This window comes from Papaver somniferum, chromosome 2 (genome assembly GCF_003573695.1).
Source record: "Papaver somniferum cultivar HN1 chromosome 2, ASM357369v1, whole genome shotgun sequence".
Taxonomy (NCBI): Eukaryota; Viridiplantae; Streptophyta; class Magnoliopsida; order Ranunculales; family Papaveraceae; genus Papaver; species Papaver somniferum.
Window position 1 is genome coordinate 116669403 of NC_039359.1, and position 19513 is coordinate 116688915.

Below are 19513 nucleotides of genomic sequence, written 5' to 3' on the forward strand. Positions count from 1 at the left end.
TTTATATATAATTTTTTTTTTAATTAATAATACCCTTCTGTAGGGTATGAAAAATAATGTCCCAAAATTTAAATTCCAAAGTCCATAAAAAAAGTGCAAAAGAAAAAATAGAGTCTAAGAAAAATAAAAAGTCTAAAAAAAATAAAAATAAAAAAAATAAAATACAAATATCTCTTTTTTTTTTTATCAAAATAAAAAAAATAAAAAATCTTCTTCTTTCCCCCCTTTCGCTTTGCCTTTTACTCCAGTCTTTAAGTATTCACCAAAAACTTTGGCAAAATTTTCTTTCGCTCCAACTTCCAAAATCTGAAAGAAAAAGACAAAAACCCAAAAACGTAAAGAAGAACAAAAATAAAAATAAATAAAAATAAACCTACAAAAAATTAAAATAAATCTATATACAAGTCCGTGTCGGCGGCGCCATTTTTGTTGTAGTATTAATTTTGCGGTAAATAAGAATTCGTTGCTCGGACTTGAAAAGATTTTTAAAACAAAAATATATACAAAATTTGTCACAGGATCAAGAGACACTGGGACTCAGGATACCACCATTAATCATTCACAGGATTCATATATTTATTCCAAATAGTTATAGCTCAAATAATAAGGACTCTCATTCTTGCCAAGGTAGATTTTTAGAAGATTAACTGTAAATCGAAAGCATGGCATATCAAAAGCACTATGACCAAGCATAAACCATCAAATGAAATGACAATCAATTAAGAAAAATCATAAAACGATTAATAAAAAGTGCAAGTAGTCAAAAAGAATTAAATATAATTATCATATGCGTGAAATATGGCTTCCTCCATCATCCCAGTATTGGGGTTTATCTACTCATATTAATCATGTTCTCAAAATACATTTTTATAGCTCAAAAAGTTGATTAAAAGATGAGAAAATGTTAAACAAAGATTCGCAACAGTTATAAGCGTTACAATTGCGCTGTATAAAACAAAACTGAAGTGTAATAAAGAACGATACAACCTTAGTGCTGTAAACATCGACACAACTGAACTGCTGTGGGTACTGTTGAAGAACGACGTTTCTGGAGCGTCAGTTCTTCATCTTCTTCTTCCTCCTCCTCGAGCGCAGCAGCAGCAGCAGGAGAGATTTCTCCCCTTCGCTTCTCTCGGCTCCAAAACTTCCCCAAACTCTTGATAACCCTCTATCAGCTCCCAAGGGTCCCTTTTATACCCAACAGGCGCAACGAATCACTCGCAATAACTCCACATAATCCTCCATTACTCGGAAAATATTTTTTTCCATTTTCTTCACTGTCAGCCGAGATATGATCTTCTCCATCCCTTCTGCCTGCGCATATGAGTTGTAATACTTCCATAGTTGCATAAACACTTAAGAAGATCAGATATCTTCCCCATTTAGTCCACAAAACTTTCCAAAAATTCCTCTCACAGAGAACTCGAGCGTATCTCCCCTGTTTAACTCTCGATTGAAAGTTAGCGGATTCTAGCCAAATTTAACTCATTCCAACGCTCAGAATAATCTTGTTATACTCAATGGATATGACCCAATTAATTCCAGCAATTTAGTCTCTCCACAAATCCATCGAAAATCAATTTGAAAATCTGCCAGGGAGAGAATATATTTTCCCGCCAAAACCATTATTTGAATATATTTTTTCCCGCCAAAATTGTTCTTGATGTTTTGATCAATTGGTGATTATCCAGCCAATTTTAACTGAATTCGATCATACCACTATCTCTGTTTAGCTCAATGGAAGATACCCAATGATTTTTAGCTGTTTAGTCTCATTATAAGACCTCCAAAATCCTAACCCTAATTTGACAGCACTATTCACTCATTTTCCCTCCAAAATTCAAATATTTGAAATGTTGAAGATGGTGTCCCCTAATCCAGTTTGGGTGCCCCTTTAGCAATTTGGGCTGAAATAGTAATTTTGGGTGGAAATAGTAATTTTTCTGGGTTCTTCCAGGACATTTCTGGGATGTTTCCGGTGCACTTCTGGGGTACTTCCGGTGCGCTATCAACGGAGCTCCAAACGCCGTATTTTAAACCAATTTCGCCTCAAAAGATTATTTTTCCAAAAACACCTATAAATAAATAAAACACCATAATAAGTATAAAAATGGGCACTAACAGTATATACAAATGAGATATATTAGACACATAAATGCGTCTATCAGACCACAACGTATATTCTTCTATGTGATTTAAAGACAAGTTTCTCACATGATTACTTCAAACCCTAACTAGAGATTCATCTAAACAGAGAAAGTGTTTGCTTGATTCTCAAATTATCTTATGTTGAATTCTAAGATAGCCTCAGTCTTGAAAATCTATTACTGGGAGACTTATTTAACAGGGAAATATAATCCCCTGACACTTCTGTGTTCTAGTTGATTGCTAGAGTCGTCCGCTATTGACATAGGTTTCCCCTGAAAAATATAATTAGGTCTACGGCTTAAAGACATTTAGGAATTTGTGAAGCCAAGTATGACTATATTTACCTTGATAGTTCGTATATCCTGATCTTGTTAATTCTTTATATTATCGAGGTTTTAGTAATCTCTTTTAGGAACGAGATATATACAAATCGCAAAGTTTTCTTCGTCTCAAACTTTGTGATTCATCAAGATAGATATCTAAAAACTATTCTTAATTGATTAGTTCACGATTATTCTTGAGAGGTGGTTAAGAATCCAGGCTTCTCATCTAACTGAGTGTAAGTGTTCCGTATTTGTGAGGTTTGCTAGCTTTGTCTATTGTGAACATATTTTGCAAGCCTTGATCTATTCGATTTAAAGGTAAATCAAATAGGATTATATGTTAGAGGCAGATTGGTATCAAGAGTCTTCACTTACGCTGAAGCAACTCTGAGGCTCTAAAGGACGTAAGTTAAGGGAATTAATTGTGCAAAGCCTTGCGAGGTTCAAGAGACGTAATTAAGGAGCACGATTGCAACTGAATTTCTTGGAGGGTGAATTCGATCTCAACTACATTCCAGACCGAAGTCTTATAGTAGGCTAGTGTCTATAGGGGATTTATGCAGTTCGATGTTCAAATCTGGGGGAGGTCCCAGGGTACTTCTACAGTTGCGCTTACCTCATTAACAAAACTTCTGGTATCTTGTGTGCTTTCCTTTTTACGCAGTATAATAAGAATAACACAAGTATTGAATTGAGTAGATAAGTCCATATTAATTGTGATCGATTACGAGATTCTTTCTTGTAGAAATCTTATTTGAAAGATAGATAATAAGTTTCATACTAGGCAGAATTCTGATTTGATTACTTGGATACGACTAGGTTGATCTTGGACATTGAATTTTGAGATCGTGCAAGTACTCTTCTTAACAATCAGGTTCACGGACTCTTGTGTCTAGACTTTTTTATTGAGAAGAGTTACAGATATAAAATCTATATACATCTTGTCAAGGATCATTAAGTTGGTATACTTGCAATTGTATTAGGTTTTGTCCATACAGTTTGTCGAACAAAAAAGTTGGTAGTGTATTTTGTACCTTCTCCTTTTCAAATACCTTTATAACGACTCAATAAAAAACATTCTATCAGTAACCATAATCTTTGAGAAAAAACTAGTTTGAATAATCAAATTTATCCAAATAACACTCTTTAGGACACTCGTAAATACTACTTTTTTATCTATGCCTTTCTTATTGGATTAATGATTTTATTTTCCAAACTCTCTTTAACTTATTCCATTTCATAAATAAATTAATAGATGGCTCCATGATGATAGAATGGACCGATAGATACACATAGACGATAATATGAGTTAGGGTGAGAAATGAGAAACCTTTCATGAAGTTTATGGATAGATATATTTGACTAAGATTTTAAAAATTTATTGTTGTTAAGATTAAACAACATGTATGAAGCTATCAAAATCTCTGTCTTTTTTGTGCGTGGAGCTTCAACTCCAACCTTAGGTCCAACCATTTCGATTTTGTCACTATTTGTTGCCATCAAGTGTGTTTGAGATGGTATGAATCTGAGTGAATAACTGAGATGTAATTGGGAAGATACATGAGGGGAGAGATACATGAGGTTTGTAATGTTGCTTCTTCTTTAAAATAAGTACAATAGAAACTCCGTATAAGAATTCTCTATAAGGAATAACCTTCATATAACAATAAAATTTTCTGTCCCCAATATTGGCAAGTTATAAGAATAGAGTCGATAGACTTTATATTAGAGTGAGTAATATTTTTTTTAGGTCTTGACTTTATACATGCACGTGCGATGCACTTGCATACTTGTCGTTCCGTTACAAAATATAATGAGTAATAAACTAAAGCAAACGTCTTCAAACAGAAACAATACACATTACCGTTTCACAGTTCTATCTCTTGTAATCAATTAGAATAGATGTGACTTACATTTTAGTGAGTGAAAAATTCGTATACAATAAACACTAAAGTGTAAGATGAAACTAGAACTAAACATTAAATTAAAAAACAATATACCAATTAAGAACTTTGCGGACAACATCAGTTTGTAAGATATTATAATATTTATTTTTGTTTACCTAAGCTAAGAAGACGTAAGAACTTCCTTGTACACAACGTTCTTGGTGAACGTTCCAACTTTATCAGCAATGCCTCATTTCTTGATTAACACCTTAATATTGTTGCGAGAAAAACCCCTTGAAAGCCCAACATACAATTTTCCATGACTTAAATTGTTTTTTTTTGTGCTTTGTTGAAGGTGAATGAAAAGCACATACGTACTGGGAATTTCTTGTGAATCATCTTATAAGGAAACTCAAGATTCTCTGGCGGGCTCATTGGAATCATATGGAGGAATACTCTTTTACCCGCTGAATTCCCACTAAGGATCACTTCATCGGTATAATTTGGAAAGAACTTCTTTATGATAAGCCTAGTACCATTGCATAATCCGTTCTTGGCACTAACATTCCTGAGTAACATAATAGGTGCTCCTAGATTCAGTTTCAACTCATGAGGAGGTAAACCACCCGAGGATATTCCACTCAAGTGTTCTTGAAAATAGAGGTTTTGGATATCATGTTCCACAAAATCAAATGAATAATATGTATGCTCTTCTCAAGGAAACATGCTAAGCACTCGATCATTTAACTTATCAACATGCTCATTCAGTGGTATAATCAGTGCCCGGTTAAGCAAGTAATTCTCAGAATTATCTACCAAGTCGGGAAAGGTAGCATCTATCAGTTGGGACACTGAATCTTCACCAATCCAGAGTATCAACGTATCATCTGACATCTTTATCACGTCATTTGCGAAGAAGGTTCATTTCCGTTACCAACTCGCATCAAGAACTCAGAATAAGACGTATCGCCCATTGCACGCATATTCTTCTTCAGACGAAGAACTATACATTTCTCCACAGAGGCGACCTGGTAAGATATATACAAATCAATCATTTTCCCCCCTTGAAGCTTTTGGTACAACTGGAAGAACCTGGCGGAAATCACCTCCGATAATAACAATCTTACCACCAAACGGCTTCTCGTCTCCCGTTATATCTCTCATAGTCCTATTGAATGCCTCGACAGAATATTGATGTGCCATGGTTGCTTCATCCCACATAATCACAGTAGCTTGATGGAGAATATCAGCCAACTTGTCACTTTTAGCGATGTCACATGTAGAAATTGATGTTGGGGTAAATGGAAGCTTGAATCTTGAGTGTGCAGTTATTCCACCAGGTAACATAGTAGCTGCAAATCCAGACATAGTTGTTGCTATGGAAATACCACCACTTCTTCTAACGGTCGATAAAATAGCACGTTAGAGAAAAGTCTTCTCGGTACCTCCTGGACCATCAACAAAGAAACTCTGCTTTCTTTTCTTCCGACGACACCCACAATTGCATCATAAGCCTTGGTCTGATCTTCATTCAACAAGTCCACATTCAACGTATCTTCTTCAGAAACCGTAATGGATACCTCCTCTTCGATCAAATCAGATACGTGTAAATTATCATCCGATATTCCAACAATTACTGGAAAATCATAATCTTTTAGACACTTTCCATGTTGATGAAGCATTTGACTAAACTCTCTAACAAGACGATCAAATAAGTATGCAGAGCTTCACTTGAACTTGAGTAGTCTTCAACCATGTTGTTGAAGAACTCCTACACAGCTTTATAGTGTCCACCGAGTTATAAAAAATCAATACGCTACCAAAAATAGTTCCCAAATCAGATGGCATCTTGTTTGTTGCTGCGTCGTCCATACATGCCCTCACACTGTTATTATTCTCCAACAATCCTCGTGCCTCGGCTGCACTTTTAAATGTCTGATATCTTTTGCCGTCAACTGTCAACAAATCTTCATATGAAGTGGCACCCCTAACATGCATAAATATGAGCCTCAGAAAAAACCTTTCATCCGCAATATGTGGTACAAAATATACCCTTTGCTTTGTTCTTTTTCTCTGCCATTTCATAATTGCTTTATCCTATTTGTAGTGTTCAGGAAACTCCTGATACAACCATTTCCTAGCCATAGGATCACATGCATTTGTAATAAAATACTCAGTCAACATCGTTTTGGAATTACTTTCATTTTCCAAGACCTCTTCGACTGTCTGATGCTCGTATAACGTGACACTATTTTGTCTGAGAAGATGCAACTGCAATCGTTGAACTGATGGACACATATTATTCATCATAAACCTGTATATTCTCTACATTTCCTCTTGAGCAAACACCCATATTGCATTGATATAACGTGCTACCTTGTCATTCTTGGATTCTAGCTGCAATGGTTGCACTCGAAAGGAAATACAATCTGGGCCCTTATAGACGTACTTATAAAGATACTTCGCACTTTGGACACTGGAACAAACTTCTACATTTTTGTGGCAATCGTATTTCTGAAGAATCCAAGGATTGTAAGGCACCACAAATCTGTTATATGCTATGAAGTTCTTACTCATTGGTATGGTATTTCATCATCTCTCCTCTAGTAAACTGGATATGCATCCTTGCCTTGCACGGTACATTCAGCAAATTATTTCGGAAACCTTCTCTTGCACTTTTCTTCCCTCATGCACTTGGTACCACATGGACCATGAATCATCCATTTTTTCACACACTTATACAACTCGGGCTCTTTCTTCTTATCAGGAATTTCTTCTCTAGCTATGCGATCATAATCATCGGGATTTTATAACTTGCCTTATTTTTCCAAAATGACCAACATATGGACATGAGTTAGACCTCTTTTCTGAAACTCAATCTCATGAACATGGGCATATACTCTTCCTAGTACATTCTTGTTAAATATATCTTCCTTCAACTCTTAAAATTTAGCACGAAATACCATATTTATTAAATCAAGTCTATCTGATGCAGATTGATCGGGACGTAACTCAGATACGATCTCGGGCCAAATTGGATTTCAAGTCATTGTAAAAAAATATATCAAGCTTCCCATATTTTTGTATCAATGCAATCACATCTTGGTATCGCTGGTACATATCACGCGGCCCACCAATGTATGAAGAAGGTAATACTATTTGTTAGAGCATTGCTCGGTGGAACTCACAAGTGTTGATATCTCAAGATTATTGTCAAAACTATATCTTGATTTTTATTCTACAATTATTTAAGTCTCGGTCTAGGATAAAGATAGTTGAGTAACGAACCAGTCATCATTGCGTTCTACCGTTTGAAGGCGAAGATCAACCGAAGCTTTTGGAGAACTTCATCAACAAAAGGTAAGTGAAGACTGAACCACCTATTTCTCAAGTTATATTCACTTTTCTATCATTGAGACGATGTCGCGTAACTAATTAGACTATCATGCATAGACAAGAATTTCGAATGGAGAACTAATTATCAGGTTAAGAGACTTCTCGAAATATAATGACTAAGCTTAATGAACATTTGTTCATACTTGATGAATTTTGGTTAAGGAAAATTTATCGTTCGCAATCAAAATTATGATTCAAGTTTTATTATTTGAAAATAGCCTGGAACAGTGATATATGGCATTGAATGTTATTCAGGAATGTTTCGATTCGATTTAGAGAGAAATGTAGAACTATTATATTTGGATACAAGACAGTGTTATCAGTCTTACAAACTGGGAAATCTGAAGTTGTATTACATATACTCGTACACTTAACGGAGTATCTATATGTCGACTTGCAGATTTGTGATATGCATATCTTTATGCACATCATGTAAAATCTGTTTGACTCGTGAACTGGACCGATACGCATACCCGTATTTTAATTGAAAAGGAATTGTGTTCATGGATCCGGCTTGGTATCCATACCGGTACACGTACCAGAAAAGTTCTGTGTTACGGAACATGGTTTAGTATCCATACCAGTACGCAAACCTAAATTGTTATGTGGACTTCGGAACCGGTCATAGTCTTAAGGTACACAAACCGGTACGCAAACCTAAATAATTCTGTGAACTCCAGAACTGGGTTTTAGTATACAAACCGTTACACGTATTATGACTGACCTGACTCACGAATGACAATGCATTTGTACTTTGTACATTTACTAACCATGTCGATTGTTGTCAAATGCAATAGAATTATTTATACGAGATAATTAGCATTTGATCGAATCTCTAAAAACACCATAGACTTATTTGATCACATGATTGTGACTCAAAGTTAATGTCTTAAGTGTTTATGAAAATGAATGTTAAGCTTATAAGTTCACATCGGCTAGTTTCGTCTAACCACCTTGAACATAGTCTTTATACACGGATCGCTTACGGTTTCACCTAACCAGAGTGTATATCTTGTTTACGTGAATAAGATTCAAATATTCATCTAACGGTGGATATTGTTTGCTTGGTTCCAAAGCTATCTTAGCTTAAACCTAAAGCAACCTATGCTTTTAATATATATATATATATATATATATATATATATATATATGTAAGGGGAACTCCGAGCAACTGGTATCTTTGAACCTCGACATTACTTTTTGGTGTGTCCTAGTTGTATCTAGAGTCATCCTCTCCAGAAACCCTTTTATGGTTTAGCGACTACAAAGACTTCATAGGGATTCGTGAAGCCAGGTCCAGTTATTTTTTACCTCGATAACTCGAGTATCTTGATCTTATTCGATTGTTGATTTATCACTTGAACAAGATAGATAAAAATCACAAAGTTTTCTTAGTCTCAAACTTTGTGATTCCGCAAGTTTTATACTTGTGAGGTGAATAATAATCTAGGTTGCACTTCGGGTTGCATAAGTCCGGATTTTGAGGTTGGATAGACTTTGTATTGCTATCGATTTCCAAACCACTTTGATAGAAATCTTGTTTTTGATCGTAAAAGAAATCACTTATATAGGCTTAATCTGTGGGAGGCAGATTGGTTTAAATTCTTTAATTGAGTTGAAGAAACTCTTAGTTGGTGTGACATCGTCTAAGGGAATAAATTGTATGGAGTCCTGATGGGATTCAAGAGGCGTAAGGAGCGCGATTGTACCTGAATCGGTGTGAGATTGAGTTCGGGATAAACTACATTCCAGACCAAAGTTAATTGGTAGCAGGATAGTGTTTGTAGTGGCTTAATACAGTTTGGTATTCAATCTGGACTAGGTCCCGGGGTTTTTCTGCATTTGCGGTTTCCTCGTTAACAAAACTTCTGGTGTTTGTGTTAATTCTTTTTCCGTATTATATTGTTTATCTTTATAATTGAAATGTCACAGATTATGCGTTAATCAATCATAGTAGATACATCTGACCTTTTTTTTTGAATACCACTTGATTGATTCTTGGACATTGGTCTTGGTACCGTCCAAGTTATGTCTTTGTAATTAGGTTTACGGATTTGGTTATGTAAACGTTCTAATTGCGAGAGAGAGAGAGAGAGAGAGAGAGATAACTCTAGATATTTTTCCTTGAATGAGTTCAACTCTCGGAGTTGTGTTGAGTTTGTCCATACATATTTCCTACGAAAAAGTTGGTGGTGTATTTTGGAACCCCGGTGTTTTCACTATCTTCTTGCCTAGTTCGTCTATTGAGACAAAAAAAACGTATCACGAATTCATGCATGTTTGATGTATTTAGGATATAAAATTAGAAACATACCAAGTGTTTTGCTTTGTTTTAAAACAAAAGTGGATTTTGAAGCTTTGAGTTTGAATTTGATTTTAGAAAGAAAAAAAAAACAGAATGCAAATATGTATTCTACTTATAACTTACATGCGCTGGTTTCTCCCGCTCTTTGTGTATCTTGTAGTCCTTCGTAGATTTCTGCCCTTATTTAGTTTTGATGACTTGTAAATCCATCCGAGTCTGACAGAGTCAATTTTAATCCAATTATCCATAATGTACTGTTGCAACAATCGCCCTCCTCGGAGAAAAAGTGAATCATGATTGCTTCGGATCTGTCCAACAATTAAAAGATATAAAAACACCCAAAAAATTGATTAAAAGATACTATAAAAATATGAGTTCAGGTCTTTAGATTTATAGACTATATTACTTAATACCTACAGAAGTTATAGTCGGAAACACATTAGAGAAGATATGATGTATGGATACAGTAAACAATGTGTCATAATTCAGGAAAAACATGAATTCAAAATCTTTCATAATCAAAGACCGTATTAATACCCGCAGAATGTACGAATAGTATCCACGACATGACATCTTTCTTCCATTTTCATCTTTGCTATTATGTCCCACCCGTAGCTTCCATAAGGGAGTAAAACCGGATATTGCATAGGATCGTAATTACCACCTGTCTCAAAGATCTGTAAGAGATTCCCAGACGTTGTCTGCACTAATATTTCACGTTAAATATGTTGGTAACTTTCATCACCTACTGGCACAATAGCTGCAACCTGGGAAGTACTTGGAAAAGTGCACTGCGATTGATATTTAGGTTGCTCTTTAATAATCAACTGGAAATTCAAAAGATCTTCTTGTTATACACCTTGACGAAAAACATGGATAAAAATATTTTGTTTATTCAATATCTCCCTTAAAAACTTCAACACATCTCTATACAACACATCGTTACCTTCCTTCATCCTCCACTTAATCTCCTGATCTGTGTCATAGAAATATATTTGTAGATATCGTGGTCGAGGAGCTTTATATGGAGGTAAAAGACTACCTATCATGTGGTAAATCTGTCCTTGAATACGAAAAGTATAAACCCCTTATGTACCATCAACGAGATCCTTATCAAAGTAAACCCCTATCGAAGTAAGCGAGAAACAACGATTATAAGATATGATGTTGATTCTAAACTCTTTCCCTCTTGCACACTGATCATCAAACAACTCCAGAAGTTCTATAAGTGGATCAACAAATGGTAAATATATTTCCCTTACCACAACAAAAATTCTCTGATTCACGATAGAAAAGCTTCGCTTGACATTTTTGACATGTTTCTAATGGTGGCAAATGATACTTTATTAATTAATTCAACTTGGTAAGTAACTCCTCTTGCGCAATTATGGAATGAAGATATTCCTACAACACTTCGACGTGGACAACCTATCCGTCTTCCGATATGACATCCTTGAGGATTTGTTGTACATAAATCGAGACATATATATTTAGCATACAAAGCAAACATAACTTAAAACCATGCACAAACATATTTATAAATGTGCATATGACTAAGGGGGATTGGTTATGAATGTTGATTGACCAATAATATTTTAACCATTCTGATTATATATAGCCAAACCCATTTGAAAAAAATTATATTTACTCATTTCAGAAAAGTAAGTATGAGAGGACAGAAAACATGTGAATTAGCAATCAGGAAGAACAAATAAAAACAAAGGACAAGGAAGCATACATTCTTAAATATAACTAACCTTCAAAGATTAACGTAGATCAATAACTTCCTTGGAATCAACCTCCCCTGACGATTTAGACTCAAATATTGTTTTATGCCTAAGCATGTCATCTAGCATCCTTTGCTTAAAACTCTTGAACTCCGAGGATTCGTTTTTTTTTTACTCTCACTTGTCATCCCAAGTATGTGAGAGTCTATTTTGATTTTAATCTGTTTTTTCTGAATTAGTCCTTCACACTTCTTTAGATGAGACTTTGCAGACCTGACTTTTTCCTGTAAGCTTCGTATTTCTGCATCCACCTTAGCTAAATCTGTTTCCATGTTAATTTGGATTTGTTTCTATTTGTTCTTCGCTTGACATATCAGACATATGCGTAGAGCTTCAACTCTAACCTTAAGTTCAACAATTTCGATTTGTCATTATTTGTTGTCATTAATTAAGTGTGCTTGAGATACTATGAATCTGAGAGAATAATTGAGATGTAATTGAGAAGATACATGAGGTGACAAATACATGAGGTTGTAAGAAAACTTTTGTAATGTTGCTGCTCCTTTAAACCAAGTACAATAGAAACTCCACATCCATATTGGAATAACCTTCATATAACAATAAAATTTTCTGGCCCCAATATTGGAAAGTTATAAGAATAGAGTCAATAGATTTTATATTAGAGTGAGTAATATATTTTTAGGTCTTGACTTTATACGTATAACATAAGAAGTATAATTTTTTGGAACATTATGAATATTTTTCAGATAAATATATGTTTTTTCATAATTACATGTGTAATACATTTTTAACAAAGATGTATTAGAATTAACATTTTTTTTTCTTTTCTTTATACCTTCTAGGATATTGCTTTTATTGTTCAAATAATTAGTTAGAGATAATGATCCCGTTCGACATACTAATTGCCAATATAAACAAATATCAGCTAACACTAGGGTCGCACAAAACCCAACCAGAACCGTGAACGGAACTGAAATCGTTATATTCTTAATCGAACCGAAATGAAACCGTTAATCTAATGGTAATCAACGGTTAAGATTGTTGTAATACCAAACTGAAACCAACGGTTTATAAAAACATTGATCTGAATGAATTTTATCCATTGATGTTACTGTGATATTTAACCCTAACTACATTTTTATTTTCTCACTTCTGTTTCTCTTCTTCATTTTCATTCCTTCGTCGCGATAACAGTAGAGGAAGAGCACCATCCACTACTACCTTGTCCTTACTGCCAATTCTCTCGCAAGGATCTTCTTTCAATCCTTGTTCAAGATAACCGATGATTAATTTTTTACCGTTTGTTTTCATTTGTTTAATTATATTAGAAATCTAATTAAATTTAGAGATTTAGGGTTTCTCTAATAAATTTTATCAATCCAATTTTTGTATGACTATTCTGTAAATAGAGACATGGAGCATGTTAATTTAGCTTTGATTTTATTATGTGTTTTGGTTCGATTTTTGCTTGACTTCATGTCTCAAAATTCTAGTCATATTTGTTCTTGTGTACATGTTCTTTGATGAATTTGGATGATTTGATTGTGGGTTTTTATCAATTGGATCATTTAGAATGTAGGCTTTGATTTGTTTCATCATTTTAGGATGTAGTCATGGTTAACACTATTGCTTGTTACTTCCTTAAGTTCATGAAAAAACTTGTCATGGTGATGGCAGAAGCTGATAATGGTGTTCTTATTATCATTTGATGAAAGTATATTTATAATATATGGGATATCGGTGGCTAGAAAACCATTAGGTATTATTGGAGGAATTACTTTGAACAAACTGATGGTTGGTATTATGGGTTGTCGATAGTTCAATTGTTATGAGATTAGGCGATTGAAAAATGGAACTGGATAATTGTCATTTTCACATTTTGTGTTTATGGAGAGATAGTACTTATAGGATAGTACGCACAGTTATATTTTTTTCTTTTCCGCACATCGATTTCAGGAACAAAAGTATTATCTAGATTTTAGTAGGTATGCTCACATTTTAGATGTAATCAAGTTGCTACCATAGTTCCTTGTTGGTGTAAGCTTATTGTTCTTGAAATTGGACTCATTGTTTATTAGTGGTAACTATGCGATATTGCATTCCATGAACAACCACATGTTTGATCTGAATTTGTTTTATATAATGTTAAGCCACATGTTTGATTTGAATTTGTAAGCGTACCACTTTAATGTTGGATCATATTTTGGGAAACTAGTTCCATAATATTAAGTTGTAGTGCTTTCAAGTTTCCTCTCTATAACTGATTAAGCTAGTTAGACACTTGCAATGTAGAGATGGTGGTGCATTTTGTAATTATATTGAACCATCAAAAAAAAAAAAATCCTATTTGCGGTATTCTCACACATTCTCTAAGCAATTATTTGCGCAATGGACATGCTTTTCTTAAACAATTTTGTGTGTGATGCCCATACTCTTCAGCACTGTTTTTTGATATGTGGTTTCTATATAGAATTTGAAAGATCCTATATAAGTTAGTTACTTAAGATTTAATCGTATGAGTTACTGATGTAATGCATGATCTTGTTTTTCAGGTTCTTAATAATACTAAAGGTAGACGAAGAAGAATTTGGGAGTCATAGTGCTCTCTTGAAAGAAGGAATCCTGTGTCCTTACTCTTCTTTTGGTTTGTATTGATGTATGTTAGAACTTTAAATGTGGCAGAAACCAATATTTGTCAGGTTTATCATTGTCACCTTTTCGTCAAAAAAAATTCTTGTCAGGTTTACAGAACTAACAAAAATAAAAATTATCTGTCAATTTGGTGGTTAACCATAACCGACCATTTCAAAATCGAACCGAGTCGGTAAGAAACTGGACCGAACTGAATAAGCGCAATGGTTGCATCAGTTTCCAAATCTGGAAAACCGAGTACTTTGGTTTCGTATTTTTTTTTCCAATAACCATACTAAACCGAACCATGTGCATCCCCAGCTAACACAACTATCTCCTTCTTTTTGTAGTTTATTGGCCATAAAATAACATATCATTTGTATGGGTAGAGACATGCTTTCCTACTGAGCTTCTGCTCACTCTACCATCTCTGCATATTCTTCTGACCATCATTAAACCCTCTTGTTAGATTCTCCAAAATCCTCTTCTTCTTTAAAACCCATTTCTTCTTCAAAACCCTCTACTTCTTCTTCAAAACCATCTTCTTCTACAAAACCGTCTTTATAAGATTTGTTTAACATGAAATCTTTACGAAACTATTTCGTGTATAAAAAGATTACTTGTGTAATAAAAATCCCAACTGTTGAGTTCTCTTACTATTTTAAAAACGATCAGCCAGCTTATGGAGATTGGAGACCGCCTTCGATAAACAAACTAAAACACATGCAAGGAAGGAAAAATAAATGATATGGTATCTTTTGATTAATTTTTTTAAGCTTTATCCAAATCTTCAATCTTGCAGAAAGTTTGGGAATAAAATTGTTCACACGAGCAGTTTGTATCTAACAACATTATAAATAACCTGTTTACATATGGTTGTTCATGATGATACTTGTAAAAATACTTGAGAAAAGAAAAAAAAATGCCAAATTGATTTATGTCGTTCATTTTACCAATGGTTGTTTGTGATGTTGTTTGATCAAAAATGTTCAAGCTGCACCAGCATAAAAAGACTCGGAAGTTTGTGTGAGGTATGGGCTTTAAGAATCTTAGTAAGTTCAATTTAGCAATGCTTTTAATAAGTGACATGGAGAGTATTAAACCATCCTGATGCCTTATGGGCCCAAGTCCAAACATTTTCCAAAACATACACCACTACATTCAGTAGCTAAGAATGAAGGTACTTGGGTATGAAGAGAGATAACTAAAGTTTTATCTGTTGTTAGACAATTTCACACATGAGAAGTGCTTACATGTGAGGATAACATCATTTGGCAGGACAACTGGGTAGCGAAAGACTCGCAGCCTCTTGTAAGACCAACTGAGTATCATCTGTAGGACTATACTCATGTTTCTCAGCTAATTAATCCCTATTGATGAGTCAACTCTTACTAGACTGTTTAATCGGAATCAAGTTGATCAAATATTGCACATTAGACTTCCCTCCTCTGGGAATGACAGTATCTGGTGGTCTCTTACAAATTATGGAGACTTCTCCACCATATTTTTGTATATAAAGCTCTGTTAGCTAATCAATGTAATTATTCTGCTCATCCATAAAATCAATGGCTCGGGTTATGGCATACGAAAACTTTACCAAAGTCCAGATAGTTTATTTGGAAGTGCATTCATAATATTTTATCTTTGAAAAACTATCCATTTAAGTTTGGTATTGTTAACAATGATATTTGTCCTTTGTGCAACTTGGATACATTGATCATGAAATGACGAGGGTACCAAGTACACCACAATCTTTTCAATATCAACCTATAACTCTGATACCTTGTGTGGTTGTCTATGGGCAAAGAAGTCGAGAAAAAACAATAACAAGATAATCACTTGATAATAGTTATGGTACAAGACCGATTAAACTATAAGATCAATATCAAGTATCTGGTTAACGTACAATTGTAATTTACTTTATTATAACTAAAAAATAATTATAATGCGGAAGTAAAGTAAATGACACAACAAGATTTTGTTAACGAGAAAACCGCTAATGCATAAAAACCCTAGTACCTAGTCAAGTTTTGAATACTCTAAGAATTAAGTCGTTATACAAAGACACTACCAACTTCGTATAGTTGAGACCAAGTAAACTACCCCTAGTTACCTAGTTTCCTTGGTATCTGAAAAACCAGGGGTCTAACAACCACACCTAATATTTTGTTGAGGCAATCTGTATGGACTAACTCCAATATATTTCCAATAGAATCAACTAGACAGTCAGACTCAATCAAGAAAAATACATCCGAGAGTTATATCTCAATATCTCAAATCAATCTACAATTGAACAGATTGAAATCTGTGAGCCGGATTAATATGAGAAATAAGTTGGATGGTACCAAAGACCAATATCCAAGTGTGAATCAATTTATATCAACAACCAAAGGTTGGATTATCTAATTGATTGAACTACGCACAACCTGTGATATTCAATTATATAAAAAATATAATGCGGAAAAGAGATAACACAAACACCAGAAATTTTGTTAACGAGGAAACCGAAAATGCAGAAAAACCCCGAAACCTAGTCCATATTTGAATACCACACTGTATTAAACCGCTACAGACACTAGCCTATTACCAATTAACTTCAGAATAGAATGTAGTTGAACCCTAACCAATCTCACACTGATTAAGGTACCGTCGTATTCCTTACGCCTCTTGAACCACGCCGGATTCTGCACACTTGATTCCCTTAGCTGATCTCACCCACAACTAAGAGTTGTTACGACCCAAAGTCGAAGACTTGATAAAAAAAATTGTCTCACACAGAAAAGTCTATTGAATAGATAAATTTGTCTCACACAGAAATACCTACAAGTTTTTGTTCCGTTTTTTGATAAATCAAGGTGAACAGGAACCAATTGATATGCCGGACTTATATTCCCGAAGAACACGCAACTACAAAAAAAATAGTTGGGTCTTGCTTCAGAATCCCAATGAAGTCTTTAAGTCGTTAAGCTATAATGGTTCTAGTAAAAACTTAGGTTAAAGGAGAATCGACTCTAGTCGCAACTAGTATCATATATGAGGTATGTCGATTAGGTTTCCCAGTTGCTAGAGTTCTCCCTTATATAGTCTTCAAATCAGGGTTTGCAATCAATGCTACCTCAGTAACAAAGCATTCAATATTCACCGTTAGATGAAAACCTGGTTAGAGTCAAGCTAATATATTTCAACCGTTAGATCGAATCTTAACTTGTTATATACAAATGAAATGTGACTTCATTTAGGTATGAGTAACCGTACCCAAACACGTGCACATAGATGGATCAACAATAATTAACCGAAGTTAGCCATATGAACACTTCCATATCAACCTTGTTCATCTTAATTACAACTAGTTCAAATGACTCAAATGAAACTAGTTATGGAGTTATTCAATTGTTTATATTCTCATAGAAGTATACAAGACACGATTGAAGCAAAATCGATTTGGATTCACTTGAATCAATTCATGAAGATTATAGCCACGGTTTGCAAAAGATTGTATTCCTTCATATATAAATATATTTGTTCATGAACAAACCGATTTTAGAACTTAACCCGCTCAAGTATGCAAACGGGTACGCATACTTAAGGTTCCGGACTTGGTCTGGTTTCGCCAGTATGCGAACGGGTATGCATACTTTCATACGTGACCAAACTCAGTTAAATTCCCGGACTTGAACTTTTCAGCCGGTACGCATACGGGTATGCATACTAAGTTCTCAGACTTCAACTATCAAAATAGTACGTATACGGGTATGCATACTATGGTTCCCGGACTTTGAATAACTTGCAACAGTTACCATACAAGTACGCATATTGTGGTATATCCAATCAATGGTTAATCGTTATAAACTCCATCTTAATCATTGAAACATTCTTGGAAGACGGGAATAGCTGTCTCACACAAACTATTAGTTTCAAAGCAATTTTCAAATGATCACTAGATCAATACGAAACATTCCGAGTCTACATCAAATGACTGTCTCACACAAATCATGTAAGATGTTACCAGGCGATTTTCATATAATCATCTTTTGACTTTCGTCAAGAATACAGATAAACTTGGTTAAAGCGAAAGCTTACCAACACATATTTCTAGAAATATGTAAGCGAGTTAAACTCAGCTCGAAATATCAAATGTGTATAATATAAAGTCTATGTAGCTATACGACTTTTGTCTCAGTAGGAGATAGAATAGAAATAGACTTCTGAGTGATAGATGAGTTCAAATCTCCACATACCTTTTGTTGATGAAGTTCCACACGCTCCCCTTAGTAGTTCTTCGTATTCAATCGATGGACGCCGTGAAATCTAAAGCTCGGCTACACATTCTATCCTAATCCGATACATAACTATAAGTAGACTAGAAATCAAGACTTATAGTTTTGGCAACTAAACTTGACAACAATCTTGAGATAGTAACGCTTGCGAGTTCGAACGAGCAGTGCTTTAACAATCTCCCCCTTTGTCAATTTTAGTGACAAAACTATCAATACATACGAATTATAAAATAAATAAAATTTGTAGCTTCTCATCCAAATTCTTGATTTCCTTGATTCCTTAACATTACTCGAAATCTTCGTCACTTCCAAGTACTCCAGTGATTCTGGACGTGTTCAACTCAGCATCATAGTTGTTGAAGATCCATAGCCATAACAATAATTCCACAAGATTGTTTTCTTATTGTTATACATTGTCATAGTATTATTACACATCATCAAAGTCCAATTGTATCACAACTTTGACAATAATACTACGGTGATATGTATCAATCTCCCTTAGTCAATACTTCATCTCACAATGAAAACCACTCCCCCTTACATAATGATTCGTAAACCATATGTATTTGTAGTGTGAACTACACATTATTTATCCCCCTTTTTGTCAATATAAATTGGCAAAGGTACGAAAACTAGTGGGATCATAATGAATTCTCATAGAGATACTTCATGACTAAAAGAGAACATATCAACTTTGTCGATGATTTCACATAGTCGAAACTTAGTGTATTCATCAAGGAGTTTATAAAGATACAAGAAAACTCCTACAATATCCCACAGCCGCACTCCCCGCAAAGAT

At 34.5% G+C, this 19513-nt stretch overlaps 1 protein-coding gene across 1 annotated transcript; it reads right to left on the minus strand.

The window, feature by feature from the left end:
- Positions 1-5404: 5404 nt before the first annotated feature.
- On the minus strand, positions 5405-5725 carry LOC113351818 (ATP-dependent DNA helicase pif1-like). The gene has a single exon (XM_026595745.1). It carries the CDS (start codon positions 5723-5725, stop codon positions 5405-5407), a length of 321 nt encoding a protein of 106 aa, XP_026451530.1.
- Between the last annotated feature and the right edge of the window lie 13788 nt (positions 5726-19513).

Excerpts from the sequence above, each read along its gene's own strand:
- LOC113351818 (XM_026595745.1), bottom strand. The coding sequence starts at position 5,725 with ATGTCTGGATTTGCAGCTACTATGTTACCTGGTGGAATAACTGCACAC.